This window comes from Anser anser (genome assembly GCF_964211835.1).
Source record: "Anser anser genome assembly, chromosome: 11".
NCBI classification, from domain to species: Eukaryota; Metazoa; Chordata; class Aves; order Anseriformes; family Anatidae; genus Anser; species Anser anser.
In genome coordinates this window covers 10,173,757-10,190,346 of record NC_139732.1, presented here as the reverse complement: position 1 = coordinate 10,190,346, position 16,590 = coordinate 10,173,757, and the positions used below count along the sequence as shown (strand labels likewise).

The 16,590-nt window shown below is 39.0% G+C and overlaps 2 protein-coding genes across 13 annotated transcripts in view; one reads left to right on the top strand and one right to left on the bottom strand.

The window, feature by feature from the left end:
• PRMT7 (protein arginine methyltransferase 7) overlaps nt 1–9,602 on the top strand; it is a 52,517-nt gene extending 42,915 nt beyond the window's left edge. Inside the window, exons 21-24 of the transcript XR_014588909.1 lie at nt 522–674; nt 1,487–1,619; nt 1,893–2,074; nt 6,869–9,602. The gene's annotated coding sequence lies outside the window, so the exon portion shown is untranslated. The remainder of the gene's footprint in view (nt 1–521; nt 675–1,486; nt 1,620–1,892; nt 2,075–6,868) is intronic.
• Nucleotides 1–16,590, bottom strand: part of SMPD3 (sphingomyelin phosphodiesterase 3) — a 119,736-nt gene that overhangs the window by 11,507 nt on the left and 91,639 nt on the right. For all 12 annotated transcript variants that reach the window (XM_083851403.1, XM_083851405.1, XM_083851398.1 and 9 more), the window contains 3 exons: nt 11,792–11,867; nt 4,977–5,132; nt 495–584 (listed from right to left, as the gene is read on the bottom strand). In XM_083851403.1, coding sequence (XP_083707529.1) covers nt 495–584; nt 4,977–5,132; nt 11,792–11,867 — 322 coding nt within the window. The remainder of the gene's footprint in view (nt 1–494; nt 585–4,976; nt 5,133–11,791; nt 11,868–16,590) is intronic.

The following is a 16,590-nucleotide window of genomic DNA, read 5'->3' as shown; positions in this document are numbered from 1 at the left end:
AGTTTTACCAGGTCTGAGTTCTGTGAAATCTGATATAAGATGAACTCTGCAAGTTCATAGTAATGTTAAAATACTGGTAAGTCCTCACTTACAGTATTTCTGTAATGCCAAATGGAACATTCTGATCAAAAGCTGTATGTTTTTGTTGCATGAAGAAAGCACAGAAACAATAACTTGGTTCTCTTTTTTGCAAAGTAATCTAGAGGTTATTTAAGAAGTACAGTAAGTGTGGGAAGGCATTCAATAGTTTAATGCATAAACTCTAGAATATGGACCTGGGTTTGAGATGTCTGTTTGCTTCTTGATTAAAATTCAACAAAACATTGTTAAGATTCACAAACAATATCGTTACTACCTTAGAGAAATACCCCTTGCAAATATTTGGTTTCCACAGATTGTCACTGCCAATTAACTGTGTGGCCTGCTGCTTTTGGGTGTTCTGTGAGTGACAGACAAGAACATATTCGTACAATGATGGCTAGAGAAGGTCTTACCGATTGCCCATGGTTTATCCTCTCCAGGACCAATTCGACATGGGTCTTTGTAGTGTGTAAACAGAGAATGCTGTTGCTCCAGCTTGTCGTCTGCAGGGAAAGAACAAGGCCAAGATAAAGCACATCAGCCATACGTTGTTAAACCTGTGGATAACTGTTCGTTCTGCCACAAAAGAAAAGGCAAGTCTTCCTTCCTACTCAGTATTCGTGTATTTTTTAGAGGACTGATGCGAACTGGTTCAGTGGTTTTACTGCACAGCGGTACCTTGTCTTAACCAGAAATTCCAACTAATGCTTGCTAATAACAGTACTTTTTCCTACAAAGTCTTTCTATGAAAGACAGTTGGGGTAGTTTCTAGCTGTAAACTGAAGGTTTTCTAACATACTGACTTACCCTGCCATTCACGTTTGCATTGCTTATACTTATACAAAACTTTTGTTGAGATCACATGATGGAGATTTGGACTGACTTCAAAATGGCAACAGAAATGGCTGTTTGGGGGTGTATATACACATCTCAGTGAATTTGAAGATAAGAGCTAGTACTTCACTTGTTTCAGAAGAATTCACTGAATGCTTTTCAAGCTGTAATAGGTAAGACAAAGGACAGGCAATTGATAATTTGCTTGAGATATCTACAGCATTAGAGACCTTCTAAATATAATTGTCATGATCTGTCAGCGTTCAAATTAATTTCTTCCTAATTGCTACTGTGCTCCTTGCATTTAAAGCCTAACTCAAGCTCCTCAAGCTCATCAAGCTCCTAGGATTACTTATTATAACAGATATCCTACAAAAACGTATACATCACAGTTTCAGATGCTGAACATACAAATAAGCAAGTTCTAGTTCTGTGCACGCTGTTTAACATAGTGATCATTTTACGTAGGAGCAAGTACAATTAGAACTTGAAAATACCAGCTGCTACAGTTCCATTTTTGTTAAATGGCAAAGAAACTGGCAATAGTTCCTGATAACTTTCTTTCTTGCAGCACTTGTACCTTTTACAAGGTTAAAATTTCTTAGCAACACTTGAAGTTTTCTCTTGGGATCAATGGAATATTCACCTGCATTTGGAGCTGCTGCTGTTATTTATCACTGTCTATTGTCAAGGCAACAGAATATGTAAGTATGCATGAAAATGGACTTCTCTAAAGTCAGAAGCCAAACTTCAAACTGTAAGCTGTATGCATGACAATGCAGCTCATGCGCTGTAGTGATTGAACTGATTCTTCCTGCGCAAAATAGTATTCTTGCCAAGTAAAGTTGTTGTTAACTTCTCCCTGTTACAGAGGAAGCACAACACAAACGGTAATGTGGAGTACAGTAGTTATAAGAGACCATGGCACCTGGCCATTTTGTCACTAATAATGATTAATAAAGCCAATTTTCTTTCAGGTACTGCATCTGCACCAGCTGATCTGCCTCACTATGTGATTTCAGCTTTTTCCCCACTCTCTAACCAGCTCTTTACCTTGAGAATATCTTCATAAGAGCAAGGAGACTGAAGAATGAATTTGCCAGGGTATCCTGGAGCTGTGGCAGAGGACTGGAGGACTGAGCTCCCTAAAATTTGCCAGGTATGCAATGCAGAGAATTGCTCTTTCTGTCTGAACATCCAGCTGGATTCTTTAATGTCTATGGTAGAGTCTAAGATGTAATCTGTGCAGTTCTCCATTTCTTCAGGCTTTCCCTTGTTACGTCATACGGCTACAAAACTTACCTCAAAACCAAGACAGATTAAAATTTGTCATGATTAATTTGCCACTGTGGTGCTGGTAGTTTACAAGTCAGAGCTGATGAGGCAAACTTCAACCCATCTGATGGGAATGCTTTTTACGTTCTACTAAAAGGTTTAAAAATATAATCAAGTTTTACACAACTGAGTCCAAACCAACCTGACAGTAAGACAACTTTCTAATAATGTTGCCCATGGTGAGAATTTACTGTATTAATGTTGGGTTAATGTTCTCTAAAGCTGGGAGGGAGGGAGCTGAGTTTCAGAAAATCTGTCATAAGCGTAAGGTTACTCATGGACCAGGAGGTCTTTGAAAACTGTACTGTAAATACATCTAAGAATAGAAGCTTGGTATTTACTGCCACAATATTAATTATTTGCTGTATCAGTCTGTGGAATAGGAAAGAACACAAATGTACAAAGAATTACAGAAAGCTGATTATTGGGGGGGGGGGGGGGGACCAAACCAGTTAAATTGTTGCAATCCTAACAAACGTCCCTAAAACAGTGTGTAATATAAAATGGACAAGACAACTTGACAACTTTAAAACAGTGCATTAATCTTGCTTAGTGCATAAGCAAACAAAGCAATCTACAAATAACAAATGAAATAGCCAGCTTAATTGCAGTTCCTAGGCTGAGTGAATTTTAAAAGGGAGTGGAGTGTAAATAAGTTACAGAGATAGCAAGAATAAAATGGATTTTTATAACCTACTTTTTAATCATCTTTAGTATTAGTTGCAGCATTTACATCTATTACTCGCAAAAGCAAATAGTTGTGCTTGCTTTAAAAAGACAGGTCACAACAGCATTAATTATATTCTGTACTTTTTGTTCAAGATACTGGTTAGAGTGCCAGAACCTCCCAGATAGAGAATGCTGACCGGATGTGCTACCTCACAGCTTCACTCATGTCTGTTCATGCTGCGTAAACCCATTCAGTTGCACATTCTGTAGATTGCCACACCCTGATGGGGCAGTCTCCCCTTTGGTGTGTAGTGAATTACTTATTTCCTTGAAGGGCATACTTGCCTTCAGGCCACTCCATCCATCCAACAGTGCTGCACCCAGAACAGTCACATAGCAATGGATGTGTCCGTCTGGATCCCCCAGCTCCTGTCTCCTCCCTTCACTGGAACTGCTGGAATTGCCTCCTCTGCCTGTTTGCGTAGCAGCTCAAGACCTGTTATTAACTACACGTCCTTCTTTCCTTCCCTAAAAACTCACTACCACTACTACCCTTGTATTTTATCCTAAAACTCTTTTTTTTTCGCTACAGTATTCTGTAGTCATTACTGCTTACTGTTCATCTCCACAGTGCATAAGGGATTCTTCTACCAGTCAGAGCACTTGCCAACACCTTTTCTGGCCCTTCTGAGTTTACTTCAGATCGCATAGTTGTGATAGATTTTACTTTTTGTTCAAATGAGCTAGAAATGAAGAGAAGGGCTGTTTTGGGTTGCTGGTCTTTTCTACTCAATTAAATGTTTCTCCAACTTTGCTTTAATATTGCACTACAAGCATCTGATACAAACCGTGAGATTAGAGAATGCTAGTTGTTTTTGAGATCAGACAATGCTTGTTTTGCTTTGCTTTATTATTGGTGCAGTTTTTGCTGTCAGTCTCAATTATCTAGGCTTCTTATGAAGACTACAGCATTCACGTGATATTCTTCACACATTCACCTGTTAAATCCACAAACTCAGTGGTCTGAATTGCTGAATCCCAGTTTGAGTGCTGCAGCTTGAGCTCACCTGCACTTCACACATTCTCTCTGGTAACACAGCAGAGGTGAAATCCCTGTAATTAAACTCGCCCCTCACTGTACCTGGCTTGCGCGCTTTATCCCAGTACTTCAGTTTTGGCCCAGTCACACAAAAGGCCTCTCAGCCATCAGCTTTGCGGGAGGTTGGCCGCTAGACCCTGCTGATCCATTTGCCAGCTCCAAACCAGCAGAGCTGATTGACATCGTATAAAGCCAGCAAGGATCTCTGCTGGATGCGTGAACTGTACCAAGTGGGAAGGCAGAGATGATACAGAACACAGCCCTGCACTCCCGAGTTTGCAGTGTAACTCTTAACAGAGCAAAATGTCTATATTTGGAAAAGGCTACCATTTGCAAATATATCACTCAATAATTATGGTTCTGTGGAGTTCTTTCTTCTAGTGTCCACAGCATCCAAATACAGAAAAATAAATTTATTAACATTAAAAAAAACCAAAAGTACACAGCATCAGTTATTTTTTTCCAAGATTGATTTAGCAATGTTGAGTTCTCTCTGTAGCATTAATCTCCCATGCTTATGTATATGCACTATCAAATTACTTTTATAACTGCATGAATTTAGTACTTTTTCTCCACTATAATCCCATAGTATACACCTCTTAAATTAGTAAATAAAATTCTATGACAATAGGTATAGCACACTATAGTAAAATTAAGTAAATTCACTCAAGTAAAATTAAACCACTGGATTCATCGTCCTTGTTACTACTGCACATCACAAATTACTGCTCTTTGTGCCTTACAAAACCAGCATATTTACTTATGAGGCAGAGGTTGCGTATCCTTGGCTCATCACAAGGCTGGTACCTAGTTCAGAAGTTTCTTTATCAAGTCCTTCCTTGCACAAGTCAGTCACAACTTAGTATACTACGATAAACCCGCAAGATGAACAGATCAAGAACTTTCTTATTTCTTGTTCAAGTCGGTACACACTAGGAAATGGCAAAGCTTGTCTTACCAGAGGAGCAGTTATCGAAATTGAGATCTCCACAGATAACATCAAAAGCCACCAGCTCCTCTGGATTGGCTGTGCTGGAGGAGGAGGTAGATTTTCTGAATTCAGACAGCCAATCTTGAAGCATATCCAGTTGCTCACACCGAACAGTAGTGTCTCCTGTAGCAAAGGAAAAAAGAAATACCAAGAAATAAGATCTTGGATGATGTTCAGATCACTGCATGCCTGCATGAGTCCAGCAAAATCACTAGTGCCAGTGCTGTTCCATTGGTGCGAGGTCTCTGTAGAGCTGGGTCTGCACCTCACTTGTTTCAGTCAGAGGATGTAGAGATTAAAGCAAACTAGAAATAAATAAAATCTATAAAAATAAAATAAAAATAACAGAGCTATTCCAATCTCATTTTCTTTCCCCTTACCCATCAAACATAATCCCTTCAATGGAGCACATGCAGGCAACAAAATTAAAGGCATACCTTTTCTTTAAAATAACAAGGAAAAAAACCCTTAGCACACGCAGTGCTAAGTCTGCACAAGGCCAAATTAAGCCTTGAAGCCAGATTTACAAGAGCTGTAAGTGGTACCTTAGCCTTATGCGGCCTTGACTGCACATGGAGAAATTTCATCTATATAATTAGCTATATTAAAAATTCATACATAGAATGACACTAGGTGAAAGTCCAGCTTTTCAGTTAAGAAGTACTGCATCTCAAGTTGTATATACAGAAGAAGGTGTCTTTAGTTGCATGGTTTTGATCATTTTTTTCTATGGCACACCTGATATAGAATGAGCAGATAAAAGTCATTAAAAGGCTTTGTAAATGCTCTGGCAAAAATGTCAAAATTCTGAAATTAATACTTAAGGGTGAACTTCTGTAGTTGTTTAAGTGTGGAATAATTACTGTCATAAATAAAATGTCATATTATTAGCTATGCTATTACTAGACAACTTGAAAAAAAGGGTGCAAAATTAAGAAATGGCACGGATAATAGTATGCTCAGTACATAATGATTAGCCCAAGAAAGCTCCAGCTAAATACAAACTGAATCAGAAACGTTCAACCAAGTGTGATTTGCTACAATCCTAAACAATTAAATGAAATATTGAAAAGAACATGACCAGGAAAAGAGACCTTTAAGTAGGTCCTGACACTGACTCATCTGTTCAGACTGTTAATTCAAATTGCAAGTAAACTGATTTTTTTTCTTCTACTCATCAGTTATTCCCCTGTAACAATCAGTAAACATCAGTTATTTCCCCTGTAAATCTGTAACAGTTGGGCTGTAATATACAAGCTTGTACAAGTGCTCTTTGGATCTCTTCCCTGATCTACAGTTTCTAGTGCTTGTACGTCACGTTTAGATAATACCCTAATCACACAGCTTGACACAAATCCAGTCCTGTATTCTTGGAAAAAACCCTCGCTACCACAGTGCACGTGAAGTGCAGAAGTGCACTTCACATATTTACTGATTATGTGTACTGATACACTACACAGCACAAGAAAGCCTTACAGTTAAGACGCAGTTAGAGAAAAGCACAAGAAATAGGTCACATGGAATAAATACAGCCTGGAGCAGGTGATACTAACTACAAACGGTGTGTGACTAACATATACATTCTGCTTAACTAAAGACACAGATGAAATTACAGCGTCAGGGAAAGCACGATGTTCCAGGGGGCCTCTGGCAATCATCTGGTCTGTCTCCTTTGCTCAAGCAAGGTCACCTTAAGCAGGTGCTCTTGACCATGTCCAGTTGGGCTTTGATTGTCTCCATGGATGGAGATTCCACAGCCTCTGGGCAACCTGCTCCAGTGCTCGGTCACCTTTTCTATTAAAAACAAAACAAAACAAAAAAAACCCTCCTTTGTTAAAATACTATTTTTTGCATTTCAGTTCGTGCCCATTGCCTCTTGTTCTGTTACTGGGCACCACCAAGGAGAGTTTGCCTCTAACCTCCATACAGCCTCCCATCAGGTATTTATACACTTTGGTCAAAGATCCTTTCAGAGCCTCCTCCTTTTGCATTATCTGTATCTTTCTATCCTGGTTTATCACCTTAGGCCACCACATTCTTCTGGCCTGCCTTTGTTTCCTTGTAACTTTTAGCATGGTGCCTGTTGACAAGACTACAGTAATTCATCTTGCTTCCCACAAAGTCCTGATTATTGCTTAACTGTCTAAGACAGACTTATTTATCTTTGAAGTGTCGAGATACTGCATGCATTTTCTGGGAAGTATATATCTGGCGTGGTTTCAGTTAGGATGAGTGATAATATAATACAGCCATTACCTATGAGAACATAAAACTCTGACAGCAACCTGAAACAACACAGCAAACCCACTAACTAAACACACAGGTAAAATTCTCCAAAACAGAAAACTACTTATAAAAACATAAAAAAAGACAGGCAAAAGCTTTTAGGAGGATGTTTTGAAAAGTGATGGGTAACATGCATTGCCGTTATTAAAAAAACATTAACTACATAGTGATACATATCTCCCTCAGTGAGAATTGTGAGCCTTTGTAGCAGCACTGCACAGCAGAAAACCTCAGAAAAATAGGAGCCTTGGAGTTTGAGAAGCAGGCACCTGTCACTTCCTTTTAGAAAAGGTGCAGAACCTGTGGTAGTCTGGCATCTCTGGTTCTCCCCACTAGAGGTCATGGAAGCAATTGCACACTTAAGTAGAGTGTGTGCAATCAAGTCAGCTACATTTCCATGACAAAGAAATCCTCTAACGCAACCTAGATGTAACTGTTTTCTGAGGTTAATATTATTGTTATGCAGCTTCCTGTAGCTACACAGCAGGTACTGTATGTATCTGGATGCAAAAGTTCTTAGCAGTGCATAGTTTTAGCACCTCCCAGTGATCCATAGCATTGGAGGTGAAGGTAACTGAATTAATTAGACATCTGAGTAGAGGGGAACCCAAACCTGAATCCAGAACAACCAGTGAAGCAGACATTTCAGAAACTGCTGCTGAAACGAAATAACATCTGTTGATATTAACAGAAGGGAGCTAGGTAGTAACTCCCAACTATAACATTCAACTTCTCCTTCTTCCAGCCTGCAGCTCTAATTAAACGTTCAGATAGAATCACTGATCTGATTGACTGCCACCAGTGATGAACCAGAGAATACAGATTTGTGCTAATAGCTCTGCACTCTTTTCCTCAGTAACTGGGCTGGAAAACTGCAAGTAATCATGTTGTGACTGGTTCCTGCAGTCAACATTTCCAAGTTCTCTGCGGTTCCCTTCAGCTTCAAATTTCATACAAGGATGAAAAGGTATTATGGGAAGCCTCCGCCAGCATAAACAAATACTTCACCTTTGTTCATTCTAGGGTAGTCAGAGCCACCCTTTTCATTCACTTTTGAAACGCTTAAGTGAAATCCTGGCTTTAGTTAGAACTGCAGGTAGGTACGATAGGAGGACTGCTTTGTTCTCCCCGGAAAGCTGTTAAGAGAAGGAACGCTAGGTATCAAACACAGCAGCTCATAGGCCTAGTCAGGGGCTGGAAAGGAACAGTTGCAGTGGAAGTTCTTAAAGTCAGAGTTCTCAGCACTGATCTGTGCTAGGGGATATATTGGAAGGAACCTGGGGAAGATGAGCAAAAACTAAAGTGTAAGGGATAAAGCCTAGTCAAAAGGGAACATTGCTTCCAAGTCACAACCAAAGGATCCTGTTCAGCCATGAGTGTCATGCCTGACTAGGTGATGGATTAAGCAGACCTGTGTAATATATCTAAGCAAGGATAGGCTGGAGCAAAACAAAGAAAAAAAACTACCACACCAAACACCACCAACAAAAAAAACCTTTTGCTGGGTTCTGTGAATTACCTTTCAGCTAGGTAAGGTCCCCAGTCAAGCGCAACACAGCTTACAACAACTGTGTTAGCGTAGCTGAGAGGAGGGGCCAAGGGCAGACTGCCACAGTGTGGATAAGCTAGCTTTGCTACTTTAGCAATTTTTGTAGAATTACTGCCTGGGGATGTTGAACGCCAAAGATACTCCTGATTTTACAGCTGAGATTTCAGACACTGAGGGATCTCTCTCAGTCCCAAGCTAAATTCTACTTAAGCTGTGTGGGGGTTGGTAGAGCTTGAAACTAGTGCTGGAGAAGTCAGAGTTGCTGGTACCTTGATTGTTGATGACCAGATTCACAATAAATGCAAAAAAAGGGGCATGACCGGGTTATGAGATAGCATCCAGCATGCTACATCATCTGGACCTGGGCTGGAATAGCTTGAGGCTTACTCTGTTTTGATGGCTTAGGGGGGTGTCTTAAGGTGGTTGGGGGGGGGCAGAACTTGGGAAGTAGGTGGATTCTACGAAGCAAAGCCTTCCCAGAACATCAATCACTGACTAACTGAAAGACATAAAAGACACACGTAAACTTAACAGCCCCCTGGAAAACAATTACATTCAGGTCTCATTAGAGGACCCCCTCATTTGTCGCAGAAAATGCAGCTATTTCCGGAATGGAAACGAAGAGCTCCTTCATAGCAGCGTTCCTTAACAGGTATTGAGATTCAGGAATACCTATTGAGAGAATAATCCGCATCTATTTCTAAAGTTATACTGAAAAAAGTGAAAGTTAGCCCTGGAAAAAAAAAAAAAAAAAACAACCTCAGAACGGAGTTCAGCTAGCACATCTCCTGAAAAAAGTATTAGGAGTTCATTGACTGTAAACAGTTGGATCCCTTCATGTTATACTCATGTAAGTACCAGAACTATCAAGTGCAAGTTTGTGTATCCTAGAAGAGAAGCCAAATTGCACTTAGCCATGTATGACAAGATGATTTAAATGGTTAACCTTTTAAACAGTGCTTGTTTTTATAGATAACATCTTTACACAAACTGTTTTGGTTTTTTTGTCAGTTTTTTAGATGTGTGAAATGGTTTGAATCAGATGATGAAAATCAGAAAGCACAGCTCTGCCATACTGTTACGAAGTTTAGTTTTCTATTTCATTACGTAAACTAATATGATTTATCAAAGGACATTTAGACTCTTAGATCCTTGTCTGCTCTATTTGAATGTTGCTTGAACCAGATAAGCCTAAAAATATGAAGCAAGAACATAAATAGGAAAATGGAAGGTTGTGTTTTTACCCTTGGAGAATACATGACTAGGTGATTAAAAAGGAAAAGGACTAAAACCAGAGGTTTATAACCTGAACTGGAACAGCAAGAAATGTCAGCTCCACAGCAGCAATCACACAGTACATTACTATATAATTCCAGAGTTAGAAATAGAAAACTAAAGAATGTTACACTGTTAAAATGTATTTGAAAAATTCATGAAACTTCTTTAGAACTATCCAGTCTCTCTAATGTACTTTAGGGACTGGCAGTTTTGTTCCCAATTCTGTCTCTGCCAGTGTTTCAATTGTAAAGTAAAAGGAATGCTAGCTGTCTGACTGGGTTAACCTAGACATGCTGTACAGCATAGGTTCAGAGTTCTGCTGTTTACATTGCATTTCTGTCTTGCCTCAGCCTGCAGCACATGTGCTGTCTTCAACGAGTCTAGGGCAGCTGTGTGGTGCTCTCCAGCTCTCAGGAGCCCAGGAGTCACAGTCACATCAAGTAAAACAAACTAAGGATGTGTATCCCTCTGGCTAAACTAAATCTTGATCTTACACAAAGTAAATGTTTGTAGATTTGACTTTCACTTTATTACTATACCTATTTTAAGTCTAGAACTGGTAGTTTTGATGCAAAAGATAGGAGACAGACATTTCCATAGATATCTCCAAGTATTTCTAGCATTTGTCAGTTTTAATTGATGAGTGTTCAGGCTAGCAGCTAAAATGGAGAAACTTCGTGATTACAAAACATATACATAAGAACACTAAAACAGAATGACTTGAAGTTACTAGCTTTTCCTCCCCTCCATTTCTGGAGTTGATTTGTAAAATGGAGATAAGGCCACCCAGTCTGGTTCTGAATACTGATATTAAAAGGAGAGCTGAATGTTGAGTTACTATCATAAAATAAAAAAAATAAAAAAAAAGTAATAAAAGTTGTTATGATTGTTGAGGAGGAAGAAGCCCGGACACAACATGACAGACCTACCTGGAATTCCAGTCTAGTTACGGTGGACAGTGGAGTCCATGCATCTCACAGACACAGCATACACTATTAGAGAACATCTCCTCATTCTTTTTTCGATAATTCAGAGAAAATTTAAAACAAATCCTTCTACACCCTGTTAAGAGTTTTTGTATTTCATTTATCTCTAACGGTCTTAGAAGGTACTGTTTCACGAGAAAAAGGACACATAGCATGCTGTTTCATGCTGTTGTAAACGTAGCAGTGGGACTTTTTAAAACGTGACCTAGGAAATGTTTAAACAGTAGTATTAATTTGCCAACTGTTTATGCATGAAGTTGGCAGGTAAAAGCAGAGAATTTAGGCTTGCTTCAGCCATTGACTTCCGATGGGAAAAACTGTCCTAATCTGTAAAATTTTAGTTTATAAGCTGATACAGTATGGGTCCACAAATGCAAATAATGATGATAGTAATGTATTTGCTATAATAACAGTATTTACTTAAGAGGGAGCAAAGGGAAGAAGAGTTCTCAAGGGATTTTTAATACTGCGTATCTTATAATGCTTAATTATTCTAAGACTGAAAATGGAAACATTTTGTGATGTATTTGTCTACCCTTTCTTCACTATTTCACTGCTATTTTCAATGCACACTGCAGTTTGTGAGAAACACTGGAGGAGCAATGCTGGCCAACTTTTGCACAAGAATTCCAACAAAGACTTAGAAACAGTGAGAAATTAAGAGAAGCAAATATGGACAGTACCTGCAATAGCTTGCAAGTGAGTGCAGGAAATGTATCCCACAATTCTTTGGTCCTGAGGTGTACTTCCCACTTGCACCTGGAAAGGAAGGAAGAAATACTTTATTTCATTAATAGTCATTAGTAGAGGAGCTCACACAGCCCCGCTTCCAACCCCAGCCGTGCAGTCTTGGTGCGCCCCGTTAGCCTTTTTTTTTTTTTTTTTTTTTTTTTTTTTTACCATTCTTTCTATCTAGCTCCATTTTGAATACACACACACACCCATTGGAGACACCTGATCATCACATTCTGCCTTCGCAGGGTCCCACTTTGCTGCTAGCACACTCGCTTCTTCCTGCTCACCACTACATCAAAGATTCTGATGATTCTGACTTTCTTCAGCTCTTCACAGTCTCACTGATTCTCAGTGCCAGTTATTTTGCCACCATTTTGTATCCCAGCTCTTGTTCGTATACAAATTAAATCCCACCACTCGTGCCATCTGACACTAATATCATCAGCAGTCTGAATTCTACATCTCTATGTAAGGTTAGAATGGAGAAGGAAAAATGGCAAGAGACCCTGGGAAAAAGGATGAAACATGAAATAAATATTAGTTTTGACCACATTTCCTCCAGTCCCTAGCACATTTTGGATTTTGATTGGTTATTTTTTACATTCTTCTGCAAAGGTTTGGGGGATTTTTGCTGTGTCTCAGCAAAGGATTTACATTCTTCCATTGCATAATGTCACAGTGGCAGCCCCCATGTTTGTCAACCAGATTAAAATAATGACATGCACCCCTGCTTTTATGCACAGAAGAGGCAGGGCTTCCAGGGAAACTGGAATGTAATGTAAGTGCTCCTGTGTATCATATACTACAGTATTTAAAAAAAAATGTATTTGCTGGTGGACACACAAGCAAATTAAAATCAAGTTCTGGTTCGGGTTTTCAATTTTATTGAAGATTCTGGCAGTTCAGGCCTTCTGCAGTTGCTTAGCAATGGTGACAAAATTTAAAATAAAAAGTAAAAAATCAGGGAAGCAGAGCCTGTTTTTCGTTTGCTCTTGAGGAAGGATTCTCTCTTAGTACAGAATGAGGCCATTACTGCACACCGTATCCCATCATCAGCACCCCTCTTGCCAAAGTATCTGGAAGTTTTCAGGCAGTGTGATGCTGTTTGCATACTACTGCAAGATCATTCTGCCCAAGCTCATTTAGGGAAGAATTAATTCAGGTTTCTGTCATAAGACACATGACTTGCATCAGTCATACCAGTCATTATCAGTCATAAAGGACATCTGGGGGTCCTTTAGCGTACCCCCTGCTCAAACAGGCCCAACTAGATGAGGTTGCATAGAGCTTTGTTAAGTTTTGCATTAGCTCCAAGGATGAAGATTTTACCACCTTTCCAAGCCCCTGTTCCAATAATTGACCATCTCGTATTTGCAGTATATGAATTTATGTCACTTGCACTCAACAATGCCTTGTTAACTTTCAGTTTTGTTCCAGCTAGAAGAGCATACAATAACCATCTTGCATTATTCTGCCCTCAGTCTCTTCAGTCCTCTTTTAGACAGATTTTAAGTGAATATTGATGGGGTTCTTACTGCTGTTCCCAAACAGTTACCTCCTTCAGGGAGCCTGAAGGCAGAGGAAGATGAGGAAAATATGCACATCACTGTTGATTTTACCCCTACACCAGAGGATTCTCCTAAACACAGGAGACTGTAGCAGGGTCTCAAAGGATACGGCAGTCTGGTGGATGGCTGCCGACTACTGCAGGAGCTTGAGTATGCAGACCTCTTTCTTCCTCCCTCAGGCTGCCTTGGTCTGAATGTATCCCAGGGTCACAGGTAAACTAAAAGGGGGTGTTCTCTCCAATTTCTTACATAACAAGCAGTTCCTAGAGAAAACTGGGAAACCATTAGTTTAAATCCTGTACTATCTAGGGCAGGCGGGTGGATGAATAATATTTTCTGAACTTAGTAATTCAGAATCAGATTTTGACTTAAACACCAAAAACTATATATTGTAAAGTTTACAATATATATATTTTATATATTACAAATTTTCGGTGACTCCTGCTGCAGTGAAAAAGCATGCATGTGATCCATCTTCCAATGTAACCTACCATAATCATGCTGAAAATACTGCACATAAAGTTTTCTTTCTTACAGGAAGAATGTGCTTCTTACAATCCTCTTATTGCCTAAAACAGATGGAATCATTTTCTAAAAAAGCACAAAAGATTAAATCTAAAAGCTAAACATCCAAATATAAGTTATAGTCAGTTGAGAAAAAGAAAAGTCAGCTCAAATTGGCTTTAGAATTTCCTGTGCAGCTTTAATGGAGTGCCTGACAAGACCTCATACTCATAAAGCAGTTTATACATAGGATCACACTCACACCCATTAATCAGAAATAAATATTTACCATACTGTCTCTGCATGCACATATCCGTACTGTAATGGACTTGGGATCTCTAGCTCTCAAAGAATGACAAGAAACGGCCTAGAGGAAACACTGACTGCTGCTATGTGCAGCACAACAAATGCCACCCCAGGTTGCCACTACAGGGGGATAGTGCCCCCATAGCTCTGCACTTGATAGGGAAAAAAAAAGAAGCAGCAGCCCAAAGCAAGAGCTGAAGACATTAACATAATTGGAATTTCTTTGGAAAGTGCCAGCATGGTAGTACATCCAAAGCAGATCATCTCCCAGATGTCACATTTCCTCCAACTTTTTTGACTTCTGTCATATATGTGACAACTACTAGGAGAGAAAATAAGTACCAACTGTGACAACTACTAGGAGAGAAAATAAATATCCTTGCAGCCGCTTGGTGTATTTTCCAGCTACAGAAAAGCACTAGTATGTTAAAAAAAATCTGATTATTCAGTCTAATTTGGTATTTCACAGATGGAAAAGAACTATGGGATGTACAGAGAGGAAAACTACTTGACCTCCCAAATATTACAAGCCCTGTAATTCTGCACAGAAACGTTCCTTTGTGTGGTCAAATACTGTAGCTACTTTTAGACTGTTCCATTTTCAAGGCTATATTATATTGTGGTGACTGAGCCTGACCAGCTTCGTGGCACTCCTGCAAGAAGAGAACTCGGAGTGTTCATTTCAGCCTGCAACGTGGATCTTGGCAGAATGGTTCCACTTCCACCAAACCAAGTGAGCACTTCACAAGTAAAACGTACTTCTTGCTGCTTAGAACAGAAGAAACATTTAAATTCACATTTATACAGAAAATGTATGTAGGTAAATAAGCCAGGCTTCATCACAAGCCTGACTTATGTTCATTTCAGACGGTCTAGTAGCTCTGTGAATCAGTAACATTCATTGAATTACTTTTATAGGGAAGTCCTTCAGATACTGCATTCTAAAGCCTTCAACGTATCATGGACCACTTTACTAAAAATTTCTGTAGACGTAGAAAAGCAATATCTAAATATAAGTTCCCAATCTTGCAAAACAGGATAATCATGGCATGAGGAAGAAGTCATATGATGTTATCTAGAGGTAAAATTACAATTGAGAGAACGTACTTGTTGTTTCATAAAGTGTCCCTATTACATAATTCTAAGTTGATAGAAACAAAGTTACTTTTTTTCATTATTATGCTGAAATATGCAAAATGTATTCCAACTCTTAGTACATTTGCAAAGGTTAAGTAATCAAACTAGTCAAACATCTGGAAAAGTAAAAGCTAGGAGAGCAGTCTGATCCCTGCTACAACACTGAACATTACATTTTGTTAGCTGTTGGGGGAGAAGGGAAGCTCGTTGCAGATAAGAAAGGCTTCTTTATAAAGAGGAAAGTCTGCTCAGGTGATTTTTGCTTGGAAATCAAAATGGCAGTTGCTACCACTACATATTTACATTCATCGCCTACCTGTGAATTTAGTAAGTGCAAAACTCACAGCTCCAAATTTTTATTTTCAGGCACAGGAGACTGACATCAGGTACTTTCTTCTAAAAGATTCCTTTTCACCTTATGTCACAGAACATTAGTAGAATATATTGGAGATACCATGCTGATACTAGGCTATACAGTGCAAAATTGTGTATCAAAAGCTTGTCCAATACAGACTAAGTACTACAGTTAGATGCATATCAGATAATAAACAATGCTCATGAAAGAAGTCAAGCCAACAAGGCTACAGCGGAAAGATTCTTGTTGACAAGTAAAAAAAATTCACAAGTAGCAACAGTTGAAATTCTACAGCTAGAGTGAAAGAAATAACTTTAAATTCAATCACATTACTTGCTATCATGGGAATTTTCAGAGCTAACTGGAATATCTTGCACATCTCATGTTTATCATACTCCAGTACAGTAAGTATACAAAGCTGTAAACATGACAAATATATTATCTTTAACAGTTTATATTTACACACATTTGTCCCAGTAGTGCAAAACAGTTCTATTTTATCTGGATCTCAAGAAAAGCATCAATAGATACATAAATAAAAAAACAGAAATGCTGCCTAAATACCAGGGGTATTTCAATACCACCTCAACAAACATCTTCAAATCTGTCCTTGTTGTGTTAGAAAATCAACTACTTGGAAAGAAACGTTCTTTTATGTTTAAAAATTTGGGCTGTGCCATTCGTAACAAATGACACTCAGTTAAAGAATCAAACCAATTGAGCAATAATGTGTAGACAGAAACAAAAAGGTTGTTAAGAGGAAAATTTAACCTTTAGTGGTATTTTGTAGAAGCTGCCTATTGCCTGGAGGTAGCCGTTCTAAGAAAATCCTAAGCAAGGTAGACAATTTCTCAACGGGAATGTGTGCCCTCTAGTA